General features: G+C 40.5%; 1 protein-coding gene across 2 annotated transcripts in view; it reads right to left on the bottom strand.

Moving 5' to 3' along the window:
• Nucleotides 1-517: 517 nt before the first annotated feature.
• CERS5 (ceramide synthase 5) overlaps nucleotides 518-21,528 on the bottom strand; it is a 95,131-nt gene continuing 74,120 nt past the window's right edge. Inside the window, exons 7-11 of one of the 2 annotated variants that reach the window (XM_056562085.1) lie at nucleotides 17,264-17,392; nucleotides 15,844-15,950; nucleotides 12,044-12,200; nucleotides 11,759-11,788; nucleotides 518-1,941 (exon numbers count right to left, since the gene is read on the bottom strand). In XM_056562085.1, coding sequence (XP_056418060.1) covers nucleotides 1,792-1,941; nucleotides 11,759-11,788; nucleotides 12,044-12,200; nucleotides 15,844-15,950; nucleotides 17,264-17,392 — 573 coding nt within the window. In that variant the 3' untranslated portion in view covers nucleotides 518-1,791. The remainder of the gene's footprint in view (nucleotides 1,942-11,758; nucleotides 11,789-12,043; nucleotides 12,201-15,843; nucleotides 15,951-17,263; nucleotides 17,393-21,528) is intronic. The other variant, XM_056562086.1, reaches the window with a different exon arrangement.

Raw genomic sequence — 21,528 nt, 5'->3', positions numbered from 1 at the left:
AGCGCTGGTGAAAGTGCACTGAGCAGCCTGGCACTATGCTGGGCTGATGTTTTATACTACTATAAATGGCATTTGGGGAGAGAAGAGGGTTACTGATGCACTGGCTTTGCAAGGTGCAGGGTGAGCAGAGAGGAAAGAAACTAAAACAGCACAGCCAGGAAAGTGTTACACTTCGTACTGAGCTGCTGAAGACCAGAATTTAGACAAAAGGGAGAGTGAAAATTAAATACAGAAGGCAGCACTGTGTACACACACACACACACACACACACAAAGAAGAGGTTACTCAAAGCACTGAAATTTCTGCTGCTGTGATGAGGGAAATCTTGACTCTTGAACCTTGCAAGTTCTCTGGAGAATGGACACAAATGGCAAGTACACAGCCTCTCACTCTCATGCTCACAGCACAAGCCAAGTACGCCCCTCGCGTACTGATAGAGACCGAATTCCTCTGACAGGCAGGGAATAGCAGATGGCAGGAAAGTGAGACACCTGGTGGCCAAGGACTTAGAGCAGTTTTTAATCAGGCAAAACAGTAATTTTTGGAAAATAAAGTGATCTATAGAAATGTTAGGAATCACATAGGCTGTGAAATAAAGGGAAGTTGTTTTAAATAACAACGCCCACTTAATCCACTGTGGATTTTATGATGAACATTTTAGCTATTTATTTATATTGATTAAATCCACAGCAAATTAAAGTATATGTGAACATACCCTTCTGATAAGCACCAACAATAGGTTCTGATTTCCAGGGGCTGTTAAGGGTCAATTCTCACTTGGAGAAGTGTAATAAAAGTGTGAATTAAGACTAAAATGGTTCAGTACCAGGACACCATTAGAATTTCTTTAGTCTGCTGGAAATCCATTTTATATTTAAAACAACAGGTGCAGATATTAAATATGGTTGTGTGATCAAGCTCTGCAGCTTTTTTCTGAGCCATAAACTTAAGTAGAAAGATAATGTAAAATCAAGTACAAAGCTTTCCTCTTCCATCAATTTGTAATAATTCTAAAATGTCTTTGATTTACACAAATTGACCAATATGCTGATTACAGCTCCCGCGAAGTTGCCCGCCTTAACGACCAGCCTGCTTAGTAACAGAGCAGTACAGCAATGGGTTTTATAATGGAAGGCAAAAAAGAAAAAAATGGTGCCAACCGTGGGTAACAAAAAAAAAAAAAAAAAAAGGATTAAAGTTAAACACTAACAAAACAAAAGCCTGACTTACAGACAAAAAATAAAAATGTGTCCATTTTTTGGTTTTATTTTTTTCACAGACTGAAGTAAACAAATATATAAAATATGACATTAAGGCGCACACTCCTGATCATTTTCCACACATTGCTTGTGAAAGGGTTGCCACCCCTTGTACCTGGCACAGCTATGTGAGAGCTCGGGGGGAGGAGGGGGATATAGTCTCATCCATTTGGATCATTTAAAGACAACCAGGGCCGGTGTAACATTGTACCAATTTGCACAATCCTTGTCACTGTTTATGCATGACCGTCCAAGTTGGATGAAGAGGGGTATGGGTATTAAGCACACAGTTTATAAAAGGTGCAGATCCATCGAGTTCGACTGTGTATGGCAGCCAGTGCTTGATAATCCAGATCTCTTAAACCATCTGTCAAGTAATGGCTGGGATGAAGTCTGGTGCAGAATGTGCTTCACCCTCCAGGGGCGGCTCAGTTCAGGACTGGTTGTTGATGAGGAATGATTTAAGCCAAGTCTTACAACATGTCTTTAACAAAAAAAAGGAACATATCTATGTTGTTGGACAGTCCATTTCTTATTCTTCAGACCACTGGTTACTTGAAGCATGGCCATTCACCCGGTTGGCTCCATTGCTGGATGTGTTATGGACTGATTTTGTGCCATTTAATGCTGCATCCTCCTCTTCTGAGCTGCTTTCTATATCACTGCGCTCATCTTTCAATGCCTGGCAAAGAGAAAATATTGTATTAGTAGAGAACTACTTATATGCATTAGATTTCACATCTTAGAAGAAGAAAAAAAAACACTATTAGTAATAGCGAGTTTGTTATCTTAACGCTACATTCTGCATTTACACAGGAAATTGAGAATTATTCTTTATACATAGGAGACACCACACATTAGCTTCATAGCATTCATTGCTTAGTATGACGAGAAGTCAAATTGTGCTCTATCCATAAAGCTGGTCATGGCCTTCTTGTATGGTGTGATCGGGTATTCATCTATGATATCCTAGATGCAGTCCATACTACAACGCATCCTCATACATTGGCACTGCCTTCTGGCAAAGATGCAGGAATATTTTTTAACAGAACATGCAAATATTATATGCTTCAAAAATCAACCACAATTCTTAATAACAAATACCCAGGATTCATTTTAAGGGTGTTGTCTCAGAAACACCACTTCAACTGCTGTGTCCAATTAACCAATTGCCACAAGTTCGTCTATTTGGTCCATGGGGTGCCAGGAGCCATTTTTGCCAGGTAGAGTCTTTTCTGCATTAAACGAGGGCTGCGGAAGATGTTGGCCCAGGATGCATGAAATTTAGTTAGGTGGCAAACAAAGAATAATAATAATTGGACAATAGAATTTTCTCTAGATTCTAGGGAAGCAATGAAAATTCTTGTTGACAGCAGGTTAGGGCATCCTAGCCTGCTAATAGACCTAACTCACTGAAGGGTAAAGGAAAGCCCCCACCCCCTATCCAAACCTTAGGATACCCTAACCTGACGTAAGATTCCCTTTAAAGAATGTATACCCAGCAATACATTTTTCACACCCCATTAAACAATAAGAGCGTGGATTCTGTTAAATCATTGTCTCAATGTGTTTAATCAAACAGCACAAAAGGAAACTCTGTGGTCATGATGTATAATTCTAAGACTTCATCTCCAGTTCTGTACGTTTATTGCCAAGAATTATACTGAACCATAGAAACCAGTCTGCAAGTTTGTAAACAATAGATGTCTACTGTTTAAGTGGATAGACTAGTCTACCTGCCAAAAATATTTCTACCGGGATCTTGTTTTTTGCTAATGGAAAAAAGTCTCAAGCAGGTACCGGTATCTGTCTGTATTGGATAGAAAGTCCTTAAAGGATGTTTGAGGGGCATTAGAACTGCACAGATGTCCAGGTTATAAAGCCTTATTCTGACTCAATATACACTAAATGTCATTGTTTAGGCAATGACCAAGGGTAAGAAGTCAGCAGGTCCTCAATTTCCCTGGTGCACTTGGAATAAATGAATCATCACAGCGGTTTCCTTCCTGTGAAGGCCACATTGTAGAAGTTCTTCACTATGGCTGATAGATTGAATGTCAAATGAGATTGCTTTACAAGACTCCAAGCGTATGGCTTTACAAACAACTGTGCGAACAGAGCCTTATGGATGTAAACCGGATTTGCAAAACTAGGTAGCCCTTTATTGCAATATTTCTACAAGACTGCAGGGCTAGGCAGAGGACTGCAATGCCTTTCACTTTGGTCATTGTGCCACCACTAAATTGGTCTTTACCCGTTAGACACTAGGTGTAGGCAAAGCCGCCAAAACACTCATGAAACCATCACAATATTTAGCTCACAGCAAATCACACATGGCATGCAAAAGCTGGCACAGGACACTACAACAATTCACCTGCGGCACATATTCCCCTCCTCTATAGTTCATTACGGCTGGATCTAAAGTGGTTGAATACTACTACATGGAGGCAGAATACTGTAACCAAACCTTTGACTTAAAACATCTGTTTATGGATATACACAAACTGGTGCAAGTGTAGACAGGCGAGGAAAACCCAGCCAGACAGCACCAGCCTACAGGAAGCAACACCCATCAGAAAAATGTATCATAGCTGTCAGGTGTATACCACTGCCATCACGTCTGCTCAATGGGAATCAATGACACTTGTACTTTTATGCTCAGGAATTACTTTCCTTGTGAAAGAGTAAGAAAAAAGTGAACAATTCTTCATTCTCCATTTGTAAAATGACTTCCCAACAACTGGAGGGGATCCTCCTCAGTTTAGTTTTAGATGTGCTGTTCTGGAATAGCGGCAGGAGATCCCGAGGGTGACCAGTGCAGACAACAGTCAGTGCTAGGACCGTGGGGAATGCAATGTATTTCTAAGGGATCCACCGAAAGAAGGCACACTCCGGTCCACTCAGAACTGCATTGCCTGGGGATGTTCATGCAGTCAGAACCATCTTAGAGCCGTCTGCTGTGGGCAATGGCCGCCCTTGGCCCCCCTGCTATAATTCCAGCTGGAGATTCCATTTGTGCAAACTCAGCCTAGTTGTCCGAATTTGAAACGTTGGTGTCATGTGCCATAGAAAGTGGGTACAAGGGCTACCTCTTCTATAGGTTGAATACTCTAGACACTAACATACCTGTGTGCATGTAACTGATGGTAGAAAAGGATGACAACTGATGTTTTTTCATTGAAAAAGCCTGATGACAGCTGATAGATACTCTTGCCATCAGTTCTGGTCAGTTTTGATTTAAAGAGCAACTGTCATGAGCTTGTAAAAATGTTATAATCCTCCCAGTTCACTGCCCCCATCATGATAAACCACCCCCTGTATTTTTATTATTATCATCCAGTTTTCTACCTTGATATTGCGCTGTATTTTCTGCTCAGTCAGATTCAGACTGGGAAGGGGGCGTTCCCAAGCAGGTGTGACATCATCTGAAGCCATACAGGGGAGAACTTCCTCCCTCACTCTGCTACACACAGCCCAGAGCAGTTCAGTGTGTGAGATTAGCTATGATTGGCTAAGGCTGCATTCCCTCCAGTCCCCCACCCCCCTAAAGCTCCCCCACCTGCATTTCCTGAGTTTGGACTTCTGCCAGGCCAGCAGAAGTCCAAAGTCTGTGCAAGAGATTGGGGGGAGGGGGGAATTTGCTCTGGACAAGTAGGGAGACACCTGGTGACAGTTTTTTTTAACAGAAATAAAACATAGAAAACTTTTTTTTTATTTTTTTTATTTAAAGTACATTAGAACATTTTTTTCTTTACCATAAGGAGTGCAACAGACAAAATTTTTTAAAACAGCGGTCTTCAAACTGTGGCCCTCCAGATGTTGCAAAACTACAACTCCCAGCATACCCGGACAGCCGTTGGCTGTCCGGGCATGCTGGGAGTTGTAGTTTTGCAACATCTGGAGGGCCACAGTTTGAAGACCACTGGTTTAAAATGATAGTGCACATTTAAAGGAAATAGAGCTTGACGCATTTGATATAGGTGAACTTACCCTTTAATGGTTATGTGGTTATTTTAAGTCAATAAAAATTGTCTAGTAAACTTTTCTGTTTACCTTGTGCAGTCATGCCCCAGTCTGTATATAGAAGTAGGAAAACTGAACCAACAAGAATAACAGGACTTTCAGAAGTGTAAGAGCAGCCTTCAGACAACGTTCACTTTAGACAAGACCCATTCGATCATGGTTACAGGCACTGCCTAATAAATCTATGAATCCAAGGAAGAAGCGACAATCCATACATCATGATTTGAAATAAAGAAAATGTGAATTTATTCACCCTGGAAAAACAGGTATGTTTCAGCTTGACGGCAGAGCAGAAACCATTGGTATGTGTCTTCAGGCATAATAGATGTTATGATAGCAGGAAGACTTGGCATGGTTATGCTTCAGTTATAAGTAGCACATTTTATTCATGAGAAAAACCTTCATGGGTTGGCATCAAAGAAGCACTCCAGGCTTGTTATCTTTTGCCCATATCATGCACATTAACCACAACTATTCCTACAGCGCTGTGTTTTATTCCAGTACACCTGCATTCATGCGTTTTATTACTGTAACTGGATCATGTTATCACCCATTTCACCCCCCCCCCAAAAAAAAATAATAATAATAATGATAATGATAATAACTATTATCATTGTCATCATTATAATTATTATTAACAACAACAATAATATAATCAGTGGTTAATGTGTCAGAGGAAGGGGTCTGTCCAGGGTCAGCTGACCGTAAACTACAGGATGACATCAGACTCTCCTGACAGCTCCCAGACCCCTTCCAGCTCTATCTGTATACTGCTGCTGCTACATTTAGGAGATCAGAATATGTATCCTTGCAGCAGTAGTAGTTGTACACAAACCTCTACATTATTCTCTATTAGTCCCTGCTGCACAAGGAAAAAATAATCCTGGAGTGCTTATTTAATTTATTAATGCTTTTGGATTAAATGAGCAGATTATTTTGAATTTGCCCTTTAACCTGCGTGTACTTATAGAAGCAGCTTTATTAACCCTTGAGAGAGAACTATGGATTTCTACTAATCAATTATTGGTTCTGGTTACTGATACTTCTGCACTTAGTCACCCACCAATTTACATAAGAGATTATGAACAATTAACTAGTTTTTAATGAGCTGAACTGTCTCAGGTATATAAGCACTTTACCCTGCTTACACTCCAATAGAATTTACATAGTTCTTTCTATCTTGAAGTAGTCTAGCTATTAATGGCTATTCATATAATTCAGTCCTATATTTAGATTGTTCGAGTGGAGATGCAGTGTTGGTCTTTTATTTGCGCTAATAAGGCTGGTTAGGACTGAGCCGACACAGTACCTAGGACCGGTGGGATGACTGGACAAGCTACAGTACGGTCTTGTTATAGCTAAAGACATAATTTAACCTAATAAGGGCCAATTACCTTTTTGCTTTTTCATCATCATGTCTAAAGAACAGATACACTAATTTTTTTTCTGTCCATGGATTTTGTAGGATAAGTTGTATTTTTTACATATTCTGTGCTAAATATAGCATGCTAAAATTTGAGTACATGGGTTATCCAGGTTTTAACAAAAAAATTGTAAAAGGCTCCAAAACTTTTTAAAACCTTAAAAGGAGATCTCCAGTCAAAAACTTATCCCCTATCCTAAGGACAGGGGATAAGTTTCAGATCGCGGGGGGGGGTCCGACCGCTGGGACCCCCACGCAATCTCCCGTACGGGGCCCCAGCAGCTCGTCTTCGGCAATCACCTGCTCTGACATAGCACTGTATTGAGGGGGTGTGTCAGCTGCTGCTTTGTGCCGTGGTCGACACGCACTCTCTGGCCAATGAGCCGGGGCCCGGTACAGGAGATCGCGGGGGGGCCCCACCCACAATCTGAAACTTATCCCCTATCCTTAGGATAGGGGGATAAGTTTTTCAGGACTGAACTACTCCTTTAAAAAAGCCGAAGGCTGTCCGGTCATGCTGGGAGTTGTAATTTTGCAACAGCTGGAGGCACCCTGGTTGGGAAACATTGCCTTTAGAGATGAGCGAACTTACAGTAAATTCTATTCGTCACGAACTTCTCGGCTCGGCAGTTGATGACTTTTCCTGCATAAATTAGTTCAGCTTTCAGGTGCTCCCGTGGGCTGGAAAAGGTGGATACAGTCCTAGGAGACTCTTTCCTAGGACTGTATCCACCTTTTTCAGCCCACCGGAGCACCGGAAAGCTGAACTCATTTATGCAGGATAAGTCATCAACTGCCGAGCTGAGAAGTTTGTGACGAATCGAATTTACTGTAAGTTCGCTCATCTCTAATTGCCTTAAACGAACATTGGGGGCTTTTTACTTTTTTTTTTCAAATGGATGACCCCTTTAACCTGTACTAACTGTTTATTGGGAGGAATGGATCTACGCAATTCCCCCAGTGTTTGTCGCAGTTGTGTAGGCCTCTATGATGACAGTGTTAGCAAATACATAGAAGCTTTTCAGGTTTTATGTTTTTCTACAAGCACAATAATAGTCTTGCCCTAACTGGACTAATTCATATAAGCACCCATTATAGTATATCAGCCTGTTATTTTCTGATCAGTATATTACCAGTATAAGATCACTATATTACCACCATAAGGGTATGTTCACACCTCAGAATTTCTGTGTGGAATTCTGCACGGAGATTCCGCAGCAGCAGAGTCCTCTGCTTCGCAGAGGATTCTGCTACGCTGTGCACACTGCAAAATATCTAGCGCGGAAATTCCAATTTTGGTGTACGCAGAAAGAATGAAAACGTCCATTCATCCTGCAGACGCCACATGAAATGCATTTATGCCGATGCTCACAGTCTGCGGAATGTCCGCACAGAGATTTTCTGTGCGGAAATTCCAACATGTGAGGCAAAATGATAACTTCTGCAACATGCCACCTAAAGATAGGAAATAGGTGGATAAAGTTATTGCCTCCACTGTCCACACGAATACAGCCAGAACAGCAAGTAAAACAATAGAGGCGTGATCAGAAGGGCCATCCTTGGCTGACATTCCTGAGGTAACAATATGTCGTCTCGGGTGGGGAATGATAGTGCAGATATTACTAGTATGAATGATGAATTAAGGAAAATAAAAGCAAAATGCACTAAGGTTAAAAATAGGGTAATTAAAACAGAAGATGATGTGACTATTAAAAAAATAAATAAATAAATAAAAAAAATAAAAAAGGGAATGAGATGAGATCCTTAAAATTAATTATAGATCTGGAGGATCGCTCCGGAACGAGCAATATAGGAATTCTCTGTATTTCCGAAGGGAAGGAATTCTATATATATGTTTGCATCAAAGTTTGGATCAAGGGGAATATATTCTGGAATTATGATACCGATTAGAAATTAAGATTAGAGATATAAAAAAGAGAAGGAGTAAGGGATAATTTTATCTGGGCATTTTTGGAGACTATTGAATTTGGCCTATTAAACCAAGGGGACACTGAAAACTTGATGGGGGCTTTGGGAAAAAATTCCAGCTGATGGGGGTCATTTTGGTCTACTCCATCGTAGTTCAATCCGAACCTAGTGGAAATGTATTCCCTACCAGAGTAGAGTCTTGAATGGAAAAAGGGGATTGAAAATATTGTTAATATCATGGAAAAAGTTGAAGTGAAACCCTGGGGGGTATAAACTAGGTAGAGAAATATTTGGGTAAATCTAAATTAAACATGATCTAGAGCATTCTGATAAGGATGGTTTTCAAAGGTTTTCTGCCTCAGGTGTAAAATAAAAAAAGACAGCATTATATACTGGTCTCAGATGTTATCTAAAAATAAAGTTTAAGGGTAGAGTCACAAGGAGTGCATCCACAGCGTATTTCATGCTGCGGATGTGCCAGTGGCAGTCACAAGAGTGAGCTACCTGCAGCGGCCGGATAGCTCTACGTGTCAGCTTGTAGCGGTGGATTTTCTTCCTTTTTTTAATCAGAAATTTTTATTAAAAGTTGTGTGTAAAACAAACACACAAAAACAAAGAAAATACATAAACCCCCAAAAAACATCCCACCCACACAGAAATACCCTCTTCCCCACCCCCCAACCCCCGTGTCCTTTCTTCAGCACACCAGCGCGATCACAAAACAGAAAATGTAGACTAGATAAGAACAGTTCACAAGCAAAAACAAACAATTAGTGGTTCGACCCCCCCCCCCCCCCAACAAAAAAAATATATATAATAAGAATAAAATAAAAAAAAAAAAAAAAAAAAAAAAAACACATCCATAGGAGTTCTCCACAAATAAGTGGATGGCAAACCATCAATCCAAGGCCCACAAATGGACTCAAATTTACATATGGTTTTTTATTTATTTATGATACACCTTTTTCCAATCTAATAATATGTTTTAATTGTATAATCAATTCGGAAATAGTAGGTGGGGAGCCCTGCAACAAATGTTGTGCAATAAGTTTATGAGCTTGGTATAAAATCCTACTAATACCAATGAACAAGCCACCATCCTCATCCAACCCATCCAAATATCCCAATACACATGTCAAGGCGGACAAGCTAAACGGACAACCATGCACCCGGCTAATAGATTGTCCCACATCATTCCAAAATTGTGTAAAACGAGTACAGTCCCACATCACATGAAGCAAGTTAGCATCGGGCAAGGAACAACGGGGACAGCAGGAATCTGGCCGTACTCCAATCCTATGGAGAAATGCGGGAATACGATACACCCGATGTATCACTGCAAGGCGCGGGGTCATAGTCCTAATCTGTGCCCACTGCTCATCCGATATGGGACCCACATCCACCTCCCATTTATCCTTAATACTAAATGGATAGGCCTCATGATATGAGGATAGCAATTCCCTATACAGTACAAAGATCACACCTTTAGTAGATAACTGATTGAACAAATCATTTATCACTACGAATGAGCCGACAGTCAAATCACAAGCCCCAGACTGCGCCTCAAGGGCATGTCACAATTGTAGGCAACAATAAAAAAAAATAAAATCATGTGGGAAACCTGTGAAAGATACAGAATAGCGGCAGATTTTCAGATGTAGACACAGTGCCTTCTCGTAGCAGACATATATCAGGAATTGTGTGACCCTACCCTAATAGCTAAAAATACTGGATAGAAGGTCTAGGGAATATAGATCAAAAACTGTGGGAAAGATCATATAGCAATATGAGGAAGGTTGCTTTGAGTAGTCATTTACCAGCTACTACAATTAAACTTGATCTATAGGCTGTATTCTATTTCACCATTCCTAAATAAAGTTATATCCTAAGTGAGATGGAAATCACAATGCAGATTATATATTTATTGTGGAACTGCCAGAATTTTATATTTGAAGTTGTGGATGGAAAGAGATGGAAATCTTATGATAGGCGATGGCTCAGAGCTTCAGTTGTTGAGGGGAAAAAATGGGTAAGATTAAAACATTTTTATGGACATTTATCAATGGGTTTAGTCAGGTTTTCTTTACTATAATTGTCGCAAAATTGTCGCAACTTCGACTATGCGATTTTTCGTGCGACATTTTGACTGGAAAGCGAGAAAAGCAAGTTTTCCAAAAACTAACTACGTAGTAATAATTTTAAAATGGACTACGGGTAGTCAGGTATTCATTAACTGCGACAGTCGCAACTGCGCAAAAAAAAAGTCGCAACAGGGTTAAAAATTGACTAAATTTACTCCAGCTCAAACATGGAGCAGAAAAAGCTACTACCAAAGTAAAAGAAGGAAAAATTGCTTACGTGAAAGAAAATCATCAACAGGCTGAAACCAGTTGATAAATACGTCACACATAAGCAAAAAAAAAGTAAGGAAAAAATTACAAAAAAAAAATCCATAAGCAAAGATTGATAAATGTCCCTCTTTGTTGTCAGGCTTCAAACAGTAAGACATTGGTGTTCAGAAAAAACACCTGAAAAAAAAGTTGATTAAAAAAAAAATCAGCTCTTTACTTGCAAAAATAAAAAAAATTTAAAAATAAAGGGACTGCATTAGGGCAAGTGGAAAGTAGTCACTTTAGTGTAATTGGGTTAATTGTTTTCTGTACATTACTCCGGTCTGGTCTAAATATGAAGGAGGGTATGGAAGCAATGGGGGTGGCTGGAAAGAAGAATTTTGTATTTATTTGTAATAATTCTTTGTTAAAAAAAATAAATAAATAAAATAAATGATGAGATTTGATGACAAGGTGTTATGGTCACAGTGGTGGATTATCTACCTGGCACACTTTCTATCCATGGTCCTGGAGAGTAAACTCTGGACCCAACTACTCTGGCAGGCAATGAATATAAAGCCAAACACTCCCCGGTGTACTCATGACCATCCTGTGGATAATCCACCCATGTTCCATATGATAGAAGCCCAGATTTATCATGAAGTGTATAGCCAAGACCACTCACTGCCAGTTCACATTCATGAATTTGGGCGGTGGTAGTACGTGAAGATAAAGAACATGCAGGATGTGAAGGTAAAGCAAGCAGGAGATTGGAAACAGCAGAGAAAACTTACAGGCAAAGGGTGACATTTTCCAGTTCCAACCTGACACAGAGAAAAAACGAGGGAGAGAAAGAGTGAGGCAGGGAGTGCAAAGACATCAGAAGCTCTCCTCCTAACAGGGTCACCGTGTCAGGACAGAGCGGCAGTAGATAAGCAGTAGACCCATAAGATTAGAAAGAGTGAAGGTAAAAACAAGACTTTCTAACAGAAGACACGGCCGACAGGAGAAGATTTCTATTTAAATTCCTCCCCAAAGCGCTTGAGAACTCAACAACACTTCAGCATTCAACAACCTACCTTTCCCTTTGTCAGAGACCTGTACGCTATACGTATGATGAGGTAAGACCAAATGACGTGTAGAACTTGTAGGATTAACAAAAGGCCATTGAACAGCCACCATGAAGGATAAGGGCCGATCAGATCCCAGCTCTCAAACATTGTTGTATTCAAGATCCTGCAAAACAATACAATGTATTCATCAGAATCAATATAATTGGAACCTAGGATCACTATATAGACCAGTGTGCCTCCAGCTGTGGCAAAACTACAACTCCCAGCATGCCCGGACAGCCAAAGGCTGTCCGGGCATGCTGGGAGTTGTAGTTTTGCCACAGCTGGAGGCCCACTGGTTGGAAACCACTGATCTAGGCAGTGGGCACAGCTCTCAGTCTGGAGCTTGAACTCCTACAGTGCCGACGGACCTTCATATACCAGTCGCAAGTTATAGACTTTGTTCATAGATGTGAGCTCTTCAATGTAAAGCCCTGTCCACATCACATTTTATCAATATCTGTGTGGAGGAAACGTTAACCAGTTGCCCATCGCAACCAATCAGATTGCTTTTTTCTATTTTTGAACAGACCTCTTAAAAAAAAAAAAAAAAAAAAAAAAAAAAAAAAAAATATGAAGCACACATTGATTTCTATGGGCAACCGGTCAACTTGTCCTCCGCACTATTGTAAACTTCTTTATAGGTATAGACAAAGGAGCCATTTTATGCTTTGGTTGTTATTTTTTTATTATTATTTTTTTTTAAGTAATTAACATGCATACGTTTTTATTAGTTAAAACGTTGAATGAATGCTCTCTAGTCTCTACCCACTTTTGGACACCAGCATATATATTGGCCATTTAAAGTCAATGGATAGGCTGAGGAATACATCTCAATACTTGTGGGTCGGCTGCAGTGTGAATGCTTCCGGCAGAAGACAAAACACATGCCATTACTTGTTCACAAGGAGAATTGATGTACAGATTCCACATCAAAATCAGCCTGGATTTTAGCCATGTGAACGCCATATAATCTGTCTTAGGCTAAGTTCACACTGCAGTTGAGCTCCATCCTGTTCAGGGTCCATTTAGAATTTATTTTTTATACCAAATGGCCCCAAAACTGGTCGGTGCACGACTAAATTACACCGCTGGGTCACCACCAGGTCCCAACAGAATCCATTGACTTGAATGGGGTCTGTCATGGATCCGGTAGTTTACTGGAATTTAGTGGAGAAATAAAACAGTGCAAGCACTTTTCCACTAAAACTCCAGTCGGACTTGACGATGGAGCTTCATAAAGCCGATCCCAACTGCAATGTAACATAGTTCATAATATAGTAACATAGTTCATAAGGTTTCAAAGAAAGACCAGAGTCCATCAAGTTCAACCTATATACCTAATGAGTGCCTACTGAGTTGATCCAGAGGAAGTCAAAAAAAAAACCTCAGGTAAAAATTCCTTCTGGACTCCAAATATGGCAGTCAGAATAAATACCTGAATCAATGTTCTGTCCCTATAAATCTAGTATACATAACCTGTAATGTTATTATTCTCCAAAAATGTATCCAGATTTTAAATTCTTTCACAGAGTTCACCAAGACCACCTCCCCCGAGAATTCCACAGTCTCACTGCTCTTACAGTAAAGAAACCTTTACTGGTGTAGAAACCTTCTTTCCTCTTAACGTAGAGGATGCCCCCTTGTTATAGATACAGTCCTGGGAGAGATCTCTGTACTGTCCCCTGATATATTTATACATAGTTATTAGGTCTCCCCTAAGCCTTCTTTTTTCTAAACTAAATAACCCCAATTCTGATAATCTTTCTGGTACTGTAGTCCTCCCATTCTCCGTATTACCCTGGTTGCTCGTCTTTGAACCCTCTCCAGCTCCACTATATATTTCTTGTACACTGGTGCCCAGTACTGTACACAGTATTCTATGTGTGGTCTGACTAGTGATTTGTACAGCGGTAGAATTATTTTTTTGTCGTGGGCATCTATGCCCCTATTAATTTACTGTTAACTAAGACTCCCAAGTCCTTTTCCATGTCAGTCGTCCCAAGTGTTCTCCCATTTAATACATAATTCCAGCCTGGATTTTTTCTTCCCCATGTGCATTTCCTTACATTTATCAGTGTTGAACCTCATCTGCCACTTCTCAGCCCAAACCTCCAACCTATCCAGATCCATTTGTAACAGTGCACTGTCCTCTATAGTGTTTACCGCTTTACAGAGTTTAGGATCATCTGCAAAGATTCCTACTTCACTACACAACCCCTCTACAAGGTCATTAATGAATATATTAAATAGGACAGGACCCAAGACTGACCCCTGTGGTACCCCACTAGTAACAGTCACCCAATCAGAATAAGTACCATTAATAACCAACCTCTGATTCCTATCACTGAGCCAGTTACTTACCCACATTTTTATTCATCCATATTGGTTTTCTTTTATTCCTGATCATTTTATTCCCATAAAGGTATATACTAGGGATCGATCGATATAGATTTTTTAGGGCCGATACCCATAATCTGTGACCTTTCAGGCCGATAGCCGATAATTTATACCGGAATATCTGTATAAGTTATCGGCTATTTCCCCCCCCACCTGGCCCCACAGAAACCGCTGCAGATCAATGATTTAAAGCGGGCGCTTTAAAATCAATGAACTGCAGCGGCTTTTGCGGGGCCAGAGACCACCGCCTGTTTCTCTCCCCCTGCCTGTCCTGGGGTCCTCCCTAGTCCAACCACCACCGCTGCCCCATTGCCTCCCCCATCCCCGGTTTTATAATTACCTGTTCCCGGGGTCCACGCTACTTCTGGCTCCGGCGGCGTCCTGAGCTGTCACTGTGCGCACTGACGGTGACGTCACGTTGAGGACGTCACTCGTCATTGCGCTGGACGTCGCAGGAGCCAGAAGTAGCGCAGGCCCCTGGAACAGGTAATAATAAAACCGGGAATGGGGTAAGGCAATGAGGCAGCGGCGGCGGTTTCTGGCCAGGGGGAAGCGGGGCGAGGGGGCAGGGCATTATCGGCATATCAGCAAGGTAATTTCAGATACCGATAATGTCCAATATTGTGAATATCGGCCAAACCGATAATCGGTCGATCCCTAGTATATACATCTTACAGCGAGAATTTAAGATATTTTTAGTGTCAGTATTCCTGTTTTTGAGGACATAATCCCATTTTATATTGTTAAGGGCTTCTCTGAGTTGATCAAACTTTGCCTTCCTAAAGTGCATTGTTTTTGTGGCTCCTCTAGAGATTCCCTTATTGCAGAACAAGTTATAAGGTATTATATTATGATCACTATTTCCCAGGTGTCCTTTTACCTGCACATTAGTTACTCTGTCAGGTCTGTTGGTTAATATTAAGTCTAGTAGGGCGCCCCCTCTGGTCAGGCTCTGCACCATTTGGGACAGATAATTGTCTTTAGCTATAGTCAGAAATCTGTTTCCTTTATGAGATTCACAGGTCGGTCTCCCAGTTTATATCAGGATAGTTAAAGTCCCCCATTATTATCACCTCATTCTGATTTGCTGTGTTGTTTATTTGCCTCAGTAATTGATCTTCTAAGATGTAAACAAGCCCTAAGATGTTTATCTTGATCATTAAGGTGTAAAACTTTATTTACTGCACCAGGACAACCATTTCATGTACAAACAAAAGTCACAGGGAGCGATTTATCAAAGCCATTAGAGCGGAAGAGTAAAGAGATCTGATTGGTTACTATGGGCAATGGCACCACTCGTCCTCCGCACAGGTTTTGATAACTCTCCCCCCTAGGGTTTATGTAAATGTTTATAAAAACATACCTACCATAAAGGAAAAATAACAAGTCGAGTGGTAACAAACATCAGCCCAAACATCATGAAGAAGCCATCACATATTCGCTGGTACTTTGCATAATTTGACATTTTTGCTGCCTTTTAGGGGTAGAAGACACAGTATTAAAAGATAATTCAAAACTGCATTGTGTTGTACTTTCAGCCATTTGTAGATTTAGGCTGCATTCACACCACATTTTTGCAATACAGTTCCCATATCAGGTTTTTGATGAATAACTTCCTCAAAACCGTACTAAACTGTATCAAAACATGTGTACACATTTTAACCAGTGATGTCTGGTTGCATCAGCTTTTTGCTTAAGAAAAAAAACATATACATTAACTTTTCACTCCATTATGAATAACATTTTATTTATTTGATTGAAATTCCAAGAAAAAAAATAAAAATAAAAAAACTGTGCAAAGTCAAAAACCGTATGGTGAAAACCGGATAGAACCGTACGCACATACAGTTCTCTACGGTTCCCAATGACTCCCATGTTAAAAAAAACAACAAAAAAAAAAAAAAAAAAAAAAAAAAAAAAAAAACTTATACGGTTTCAATACGGTTTTTCACCCAGACCAAAAACCTTGGTAGGCTACGGTTTTGAGTACAGGAAAAAAAAATAAAATAAAAGCAGAAAACTGTGCAAGACGCAAAACGGATGCAACGTTTGACATACCTATGAAAACCTATGCCAAACGATGCATCCGGTTGCATCCGTTTTGCGTCTTGCACAGTTTTGTCTGTTTTTTTTCCTGTACCCAAAACCGTAGCCTACCAAGGTTTTTGGTCTGGGTGAAAAACCGTATATTTTTTATTTATTTATTTATTTTTTTTTAACATGGGAGTCAATGGGAACCGTAGAGAACCGTATGTGTGTGCGGTTCCATCCAGTTTTCACCATAAGGTTTTTGACTTTGCACAGTCTTTTTTTCTTGGAATTTTAATTAAACAAATGAAACTTTATTCATAATGGAGTGTCAATGCCGTACGGTTTTCAAATTGAAAACGTATACGGGGACTGTATTGCAAAAATGTGGAGTGAACACAGCCTAATACATCATCACAACCTCTCAGCCTTCATATATGCCATAGGACAGTTGCCCAACTAGGATATCTCCAGCTAGTGCAAAACTACAACTCCCAGCATGCCTGGACAGCCATTGGCTGTCCGGGCATGCTGGGTGTTGTAGTTTTGCACCAGCTGGAGGCGCCCTAGTTGGGAAAACACTGCCATAGGATGTATATTTCAGTAACAAATATCTGCTGTAATATCTGTGAATTCTGTAAATAAAAACTAAACTCGCAACAATTTGGGTGATTTTTTATTTAAGATTTTAGCCTTCCTGGTCAACTCGTTTCCCTGTAGCCATTACATGTTTATATATTTCTCCTAAGAGTAACTTACCTCAAGCAAGAAGTCAGAAGCATCATGCAGGCACAGCACCAGAGTCCCGACACGGACCATGTTATTCACATAGGAAAACGATATGAGGCCAACCGTGGCCAAATGATGAACGAACATTATTAAGAAGTCCTGCCAAGTAAGAAAAGAAATACGGTTAGACAGGAAAACCAAGTCTAATACATTTATAGTTTACAAATCTACACTCTTCTGATAAGGCGGACATGGATGTAGTAGTAGACATTGTCATTTTACCCTGGGTCAAGGAATCACAGTAAACTCTACCGTCAGCAGTAAAACAATGTATACAAAAAGGAAGGAACACAACACTACTATGTTACAACTTAACAATTCTGCATATTCGGTGTTTTACATAAGGAATCACGTGGATGGGTTGCTATAGCATGGCTAGCTAAAGAGTTTTTCACACACACAAGAGAAGGAACCATCCCCAGCACATAACAGCCATACAAAGAATAGGGTGGAGAGGATCTCACATCCCAAGAGTGCATGTGGAATTATTTGTGGGGAAAAATACATATATACAGCGTGCAGAATTTACTAGAAGCATCATCTTCAAGTTTCCCATCTTTTAGAGATCCCAATGATAACATTGTAATAGGGGACTAATTATTCACCAAATAAATCTCTTTTTTTATTTTTTTTATTTTTTAAATCAACTGGTGCCAGAAAGTTAAACAGATTTGTAAATTACTTCTATTAAAAAAATCTTAATCCTTCCAGTACTTATTAGCAGCTGTATGTATGCTAGAGAGTAAATTCTGTTCTTTTTGAATTTCTTCTTTGTCTTGTCCACAGTGCTCTCTGCTGACACCTGATGCCCGTATGAGGTCTGGACAGTTCCTGATACGGACAGAGGTGTCGGCAGAGAGCACTGTGGACAAGACAAAAAAGAAATTCAAAAAGAAAAGAATTTCCTCTGTAGCATATAGCTGTTAAAAAGTACTGGAAGGGTAAAGATTTTTTAACAGAAGTCATTTACAAATCGGTTTAACTTTATGGCACCAGTTGATTTAAAAAAAAAAATTTCTCCACCGGAGTACCCCTTTAAGTGTCCCTGTTATTTGAAAAAAAGAAAAAAAAAAGAAAAGAATTTTAAAAAGTCAAAAGTTTTGATCACTCAGGGTCTGAGTGTTCAGACCCCCGCCGATCGCAAGATATTGCTGGGAGAAGCATGTGGTAGTGCTTTTCAAGCCCTGGCTGGCCACAAGATGGGCTTCAATGATTTATAATGGAGCCCATATAGGAGATATCTGGAGATCAGTAGAGTTCTGAGCACTCAGAGTTACTAAATGACAGGGACACTTAAAGAGCCTTGAAACATGACTGGGGATCCATTTACTGACTTTATTTAAAAAAAAAATGTAATCATTTTTCTTGCCATTGGCTATCTGGGCATGCTGGGAGTTGTAGTTTTGCAAAATCAGAAGGTACATACTTTTGAGACCACTGCTCTATGATATTCATATGCCTTTCTATATTTTGAAGGCCTTAGCATAAAGTAAATGAATACAGTTTCCTAATGTAAAGTGATCTTTGCCTTGTGTTCCAGTGATTTGGCAACACACGCATCAGGCTATGAGGATTTTTGTTCTTCATAATCAGAAACTGGTTGACTCGAATTATTGAGACACGAGGGCAAGAGATGACGAAAGAATGTGGTTGAGACCTATTAGCTTCAATTACAGCAGGGAGTACAGGAAATGTAGTCACATGACTGATGTACATGGCTCTGTTCTAGCATGAAGCAGGATATGCACCGCACGCTGTCTACAGAGGGCAACTAAACAGAAGCTTCACACAGCTATAAGCGCCATATCACTCGTATAGCAGATCAGATAAAGACTAGTAGATACAATCAAGTTCCTTTAAGTGGGTGAAATAACCTTAAATAGTCGCTGAACATATATCAGACGAGTTTCACATAAAAAAAAACATCCAGTTCAAAAGGGAATTTAGTGATATGCTTTACAGCAAGCCCCTGATCTGTGACCTTTTCAGAGGTCATTCTACAGGGAGGGTGCTGCTGAGCTCTGTTGTGTTGTGGTGGATTTGGTCTTCTGTTGTCACCTTTCACTGAAACCCTGTTTATATTTAAAGAAGTACTCCGCCCCTAGACACCTTCTACCCCTATCCAAAATATAGGTGATAAGATGTCTGATCGCAGGGGGCCGCCGCTCCAAGGTGATCTCCAGCACGGCAGCCAGTTCATCCAGTGCACAGTGCAAACTCCGCACTGTACCGGATGACGGGCGACCACAGCCGTTATACCGCCTCCATTCATGTCTACTGGAGGAGACGTGACAGCTATGTACAAGTCTATGGGAGGAGACGTGACAGATATGTACATATCTATGGGAGGAGACATGGTGCCTATGTACACATGTCTATGGGAGGAGAAGTGACGGCTATGTACACGTCTATGGGAGGAGAAGTGACGGCTATGTACAAGTCTATGGGAGGAGACGTGACGGATATGTACATATCTATGGGAGGAGACATGGTGCCTATGTACACATGTCTATGGGAGGAGAAGGGACGGCTATGCACACATCTATGGGAGGAGACATGGTGCCTATGTACACATGTCTATGGGAGGAGAAGTGACGGCTATGTACACGTCTATGGGAGGAGAAGTGACGGCTATGTACAAGTCTATGGGAAGAGACGTGACGGATATGTACATATCTATGGGAGGAGACATGGTGCCTATGTACACATGTCTATGGGAGGAGAAGGGACGGCTATGCACACATCTATGGGAGGAGACATGGTGCCTATGTACACATGTCTATGGGAGGAGAAGTGACGGCTATGTACACGTCTATGGGAGGAGAAGTGACGGCTATGTACAAGTCTATGGGAGGAGAAGTGACGGCTATGTACAAGTCTATGGGAGGAGACATGGTGCCTATGTACACATGTCTATGGGAGGAGAAGGGACGGCTATGTACAAGTCTATGGGAGGAGACGTGACGGATATGTACATATCTATGGGAGGAGACATGGTGCCTATGTACACATGTCTATGGGAGGAGAAGTGACGGCTATGTACACGTCTATGGGAGGAGAAGCGACGGCTATGTACACGTCTATGGGAGGAGAAGCGACGGCTATGTACACGTCTATGGGAGGAGAAGTGACGGCTATGTACACATCTATGGGAGGAGACGTGACGGCTAGGTCACAAACATGAAAGCTCCAATCTTCTGTCTTCAGAACGCTGCGGCGCCGGGTGTAAATTCATAATATTCTTGGCTTAAAGGAAACGTGTCATCAAAAAATAGCCACTTGTTTAAGTTAAGTTTTTATGTCAACCATTTTTTTTTTTTTTTACAAATTATTTTTGTTTCTATTTCACTATCCATACTTTAAAATAATCCTGAAATGTTGCAGTAGTCACACTCTCCTAACCTTAAAGGGGTACTCTGCCCCTATCCAAAGGATAAGGGATAAGATGTCTGACCGTGAGGGGTATAGCCGCTGGGACCCCTGCAATAAGACATCTTATCCCCTTTCCTTTGAATAAGGGATAAGATGTCTAGGGGTGGAGTTCCTTCTTTAAGGAACTGCTGGATAGAATGGCTAGCTGTATAGAATGGCAAGTCTCATTGTAGTTTTACACCTAAGGGCCAGAATGGAAATTGCAAGATTTCAGGGTTATTTTAAAGTATAGATAGTGAAATGGAAACAAAAAAAATAAAAAAAATAAAAAAAATAAAAAAAAACACATTCCCTTTAAGCCAAGAGTGTACATGCAATTACAGCCCAAATTAGTAAAGTTACAGATAGCACCAATTCCTGAAATTATGAGAAATTCTTTTCTATAGCTATCATATCTATACAGTATAGCAGTGAGAAGAACAGATTACTGTGAAGGGATTTATCACCCTACAGGATCAGAGTAGAGGAAGTGACTAACAATAGAGAATATTGGAAGTTCAACCAAAACAATTCTTTATTTAATAACAGCATCTGGTTCATCTACCCCCATTTATATAGTATTGCAGTGCACTGAAATTAATTGGTGCTACTATTATCTCAGAATACAGAATGCACTGAAACTCCCACTGTGGGGTATGAGTCAATTAAAGCTCACTTCTTATTTCCTCTCTGCAGCTTTGTTCTACAGCTGGAACCTAATCCAAGGGACCAGTCTATTCCAAGCTGTTAATAAGGATGCATGATGCAGGGTTTCTTTTTTCCCCCCCACACACTGATGTACGTATCTCTCGTTATGACCGATT

This window comes from Hyla sarda, chromosome 2 (genome assembly GCF_029499605.1).
Source record: "Hyla sarda isolate aHylSar1 chromosome 2, aHylSar1.hap1, whole genome shotgun sequence".
Classification (NCBI taxonomy): Eukaryota; Metazoa; Chordata; class Amphibia; order Anura; family Hylidae; genus Hyla; species Hyla sarda.
The sequence above is the reverse complement of the archived record's forward strand: the minus strand, read 5'-3'. Positions and strand labels throughout refer to the sequence as shown.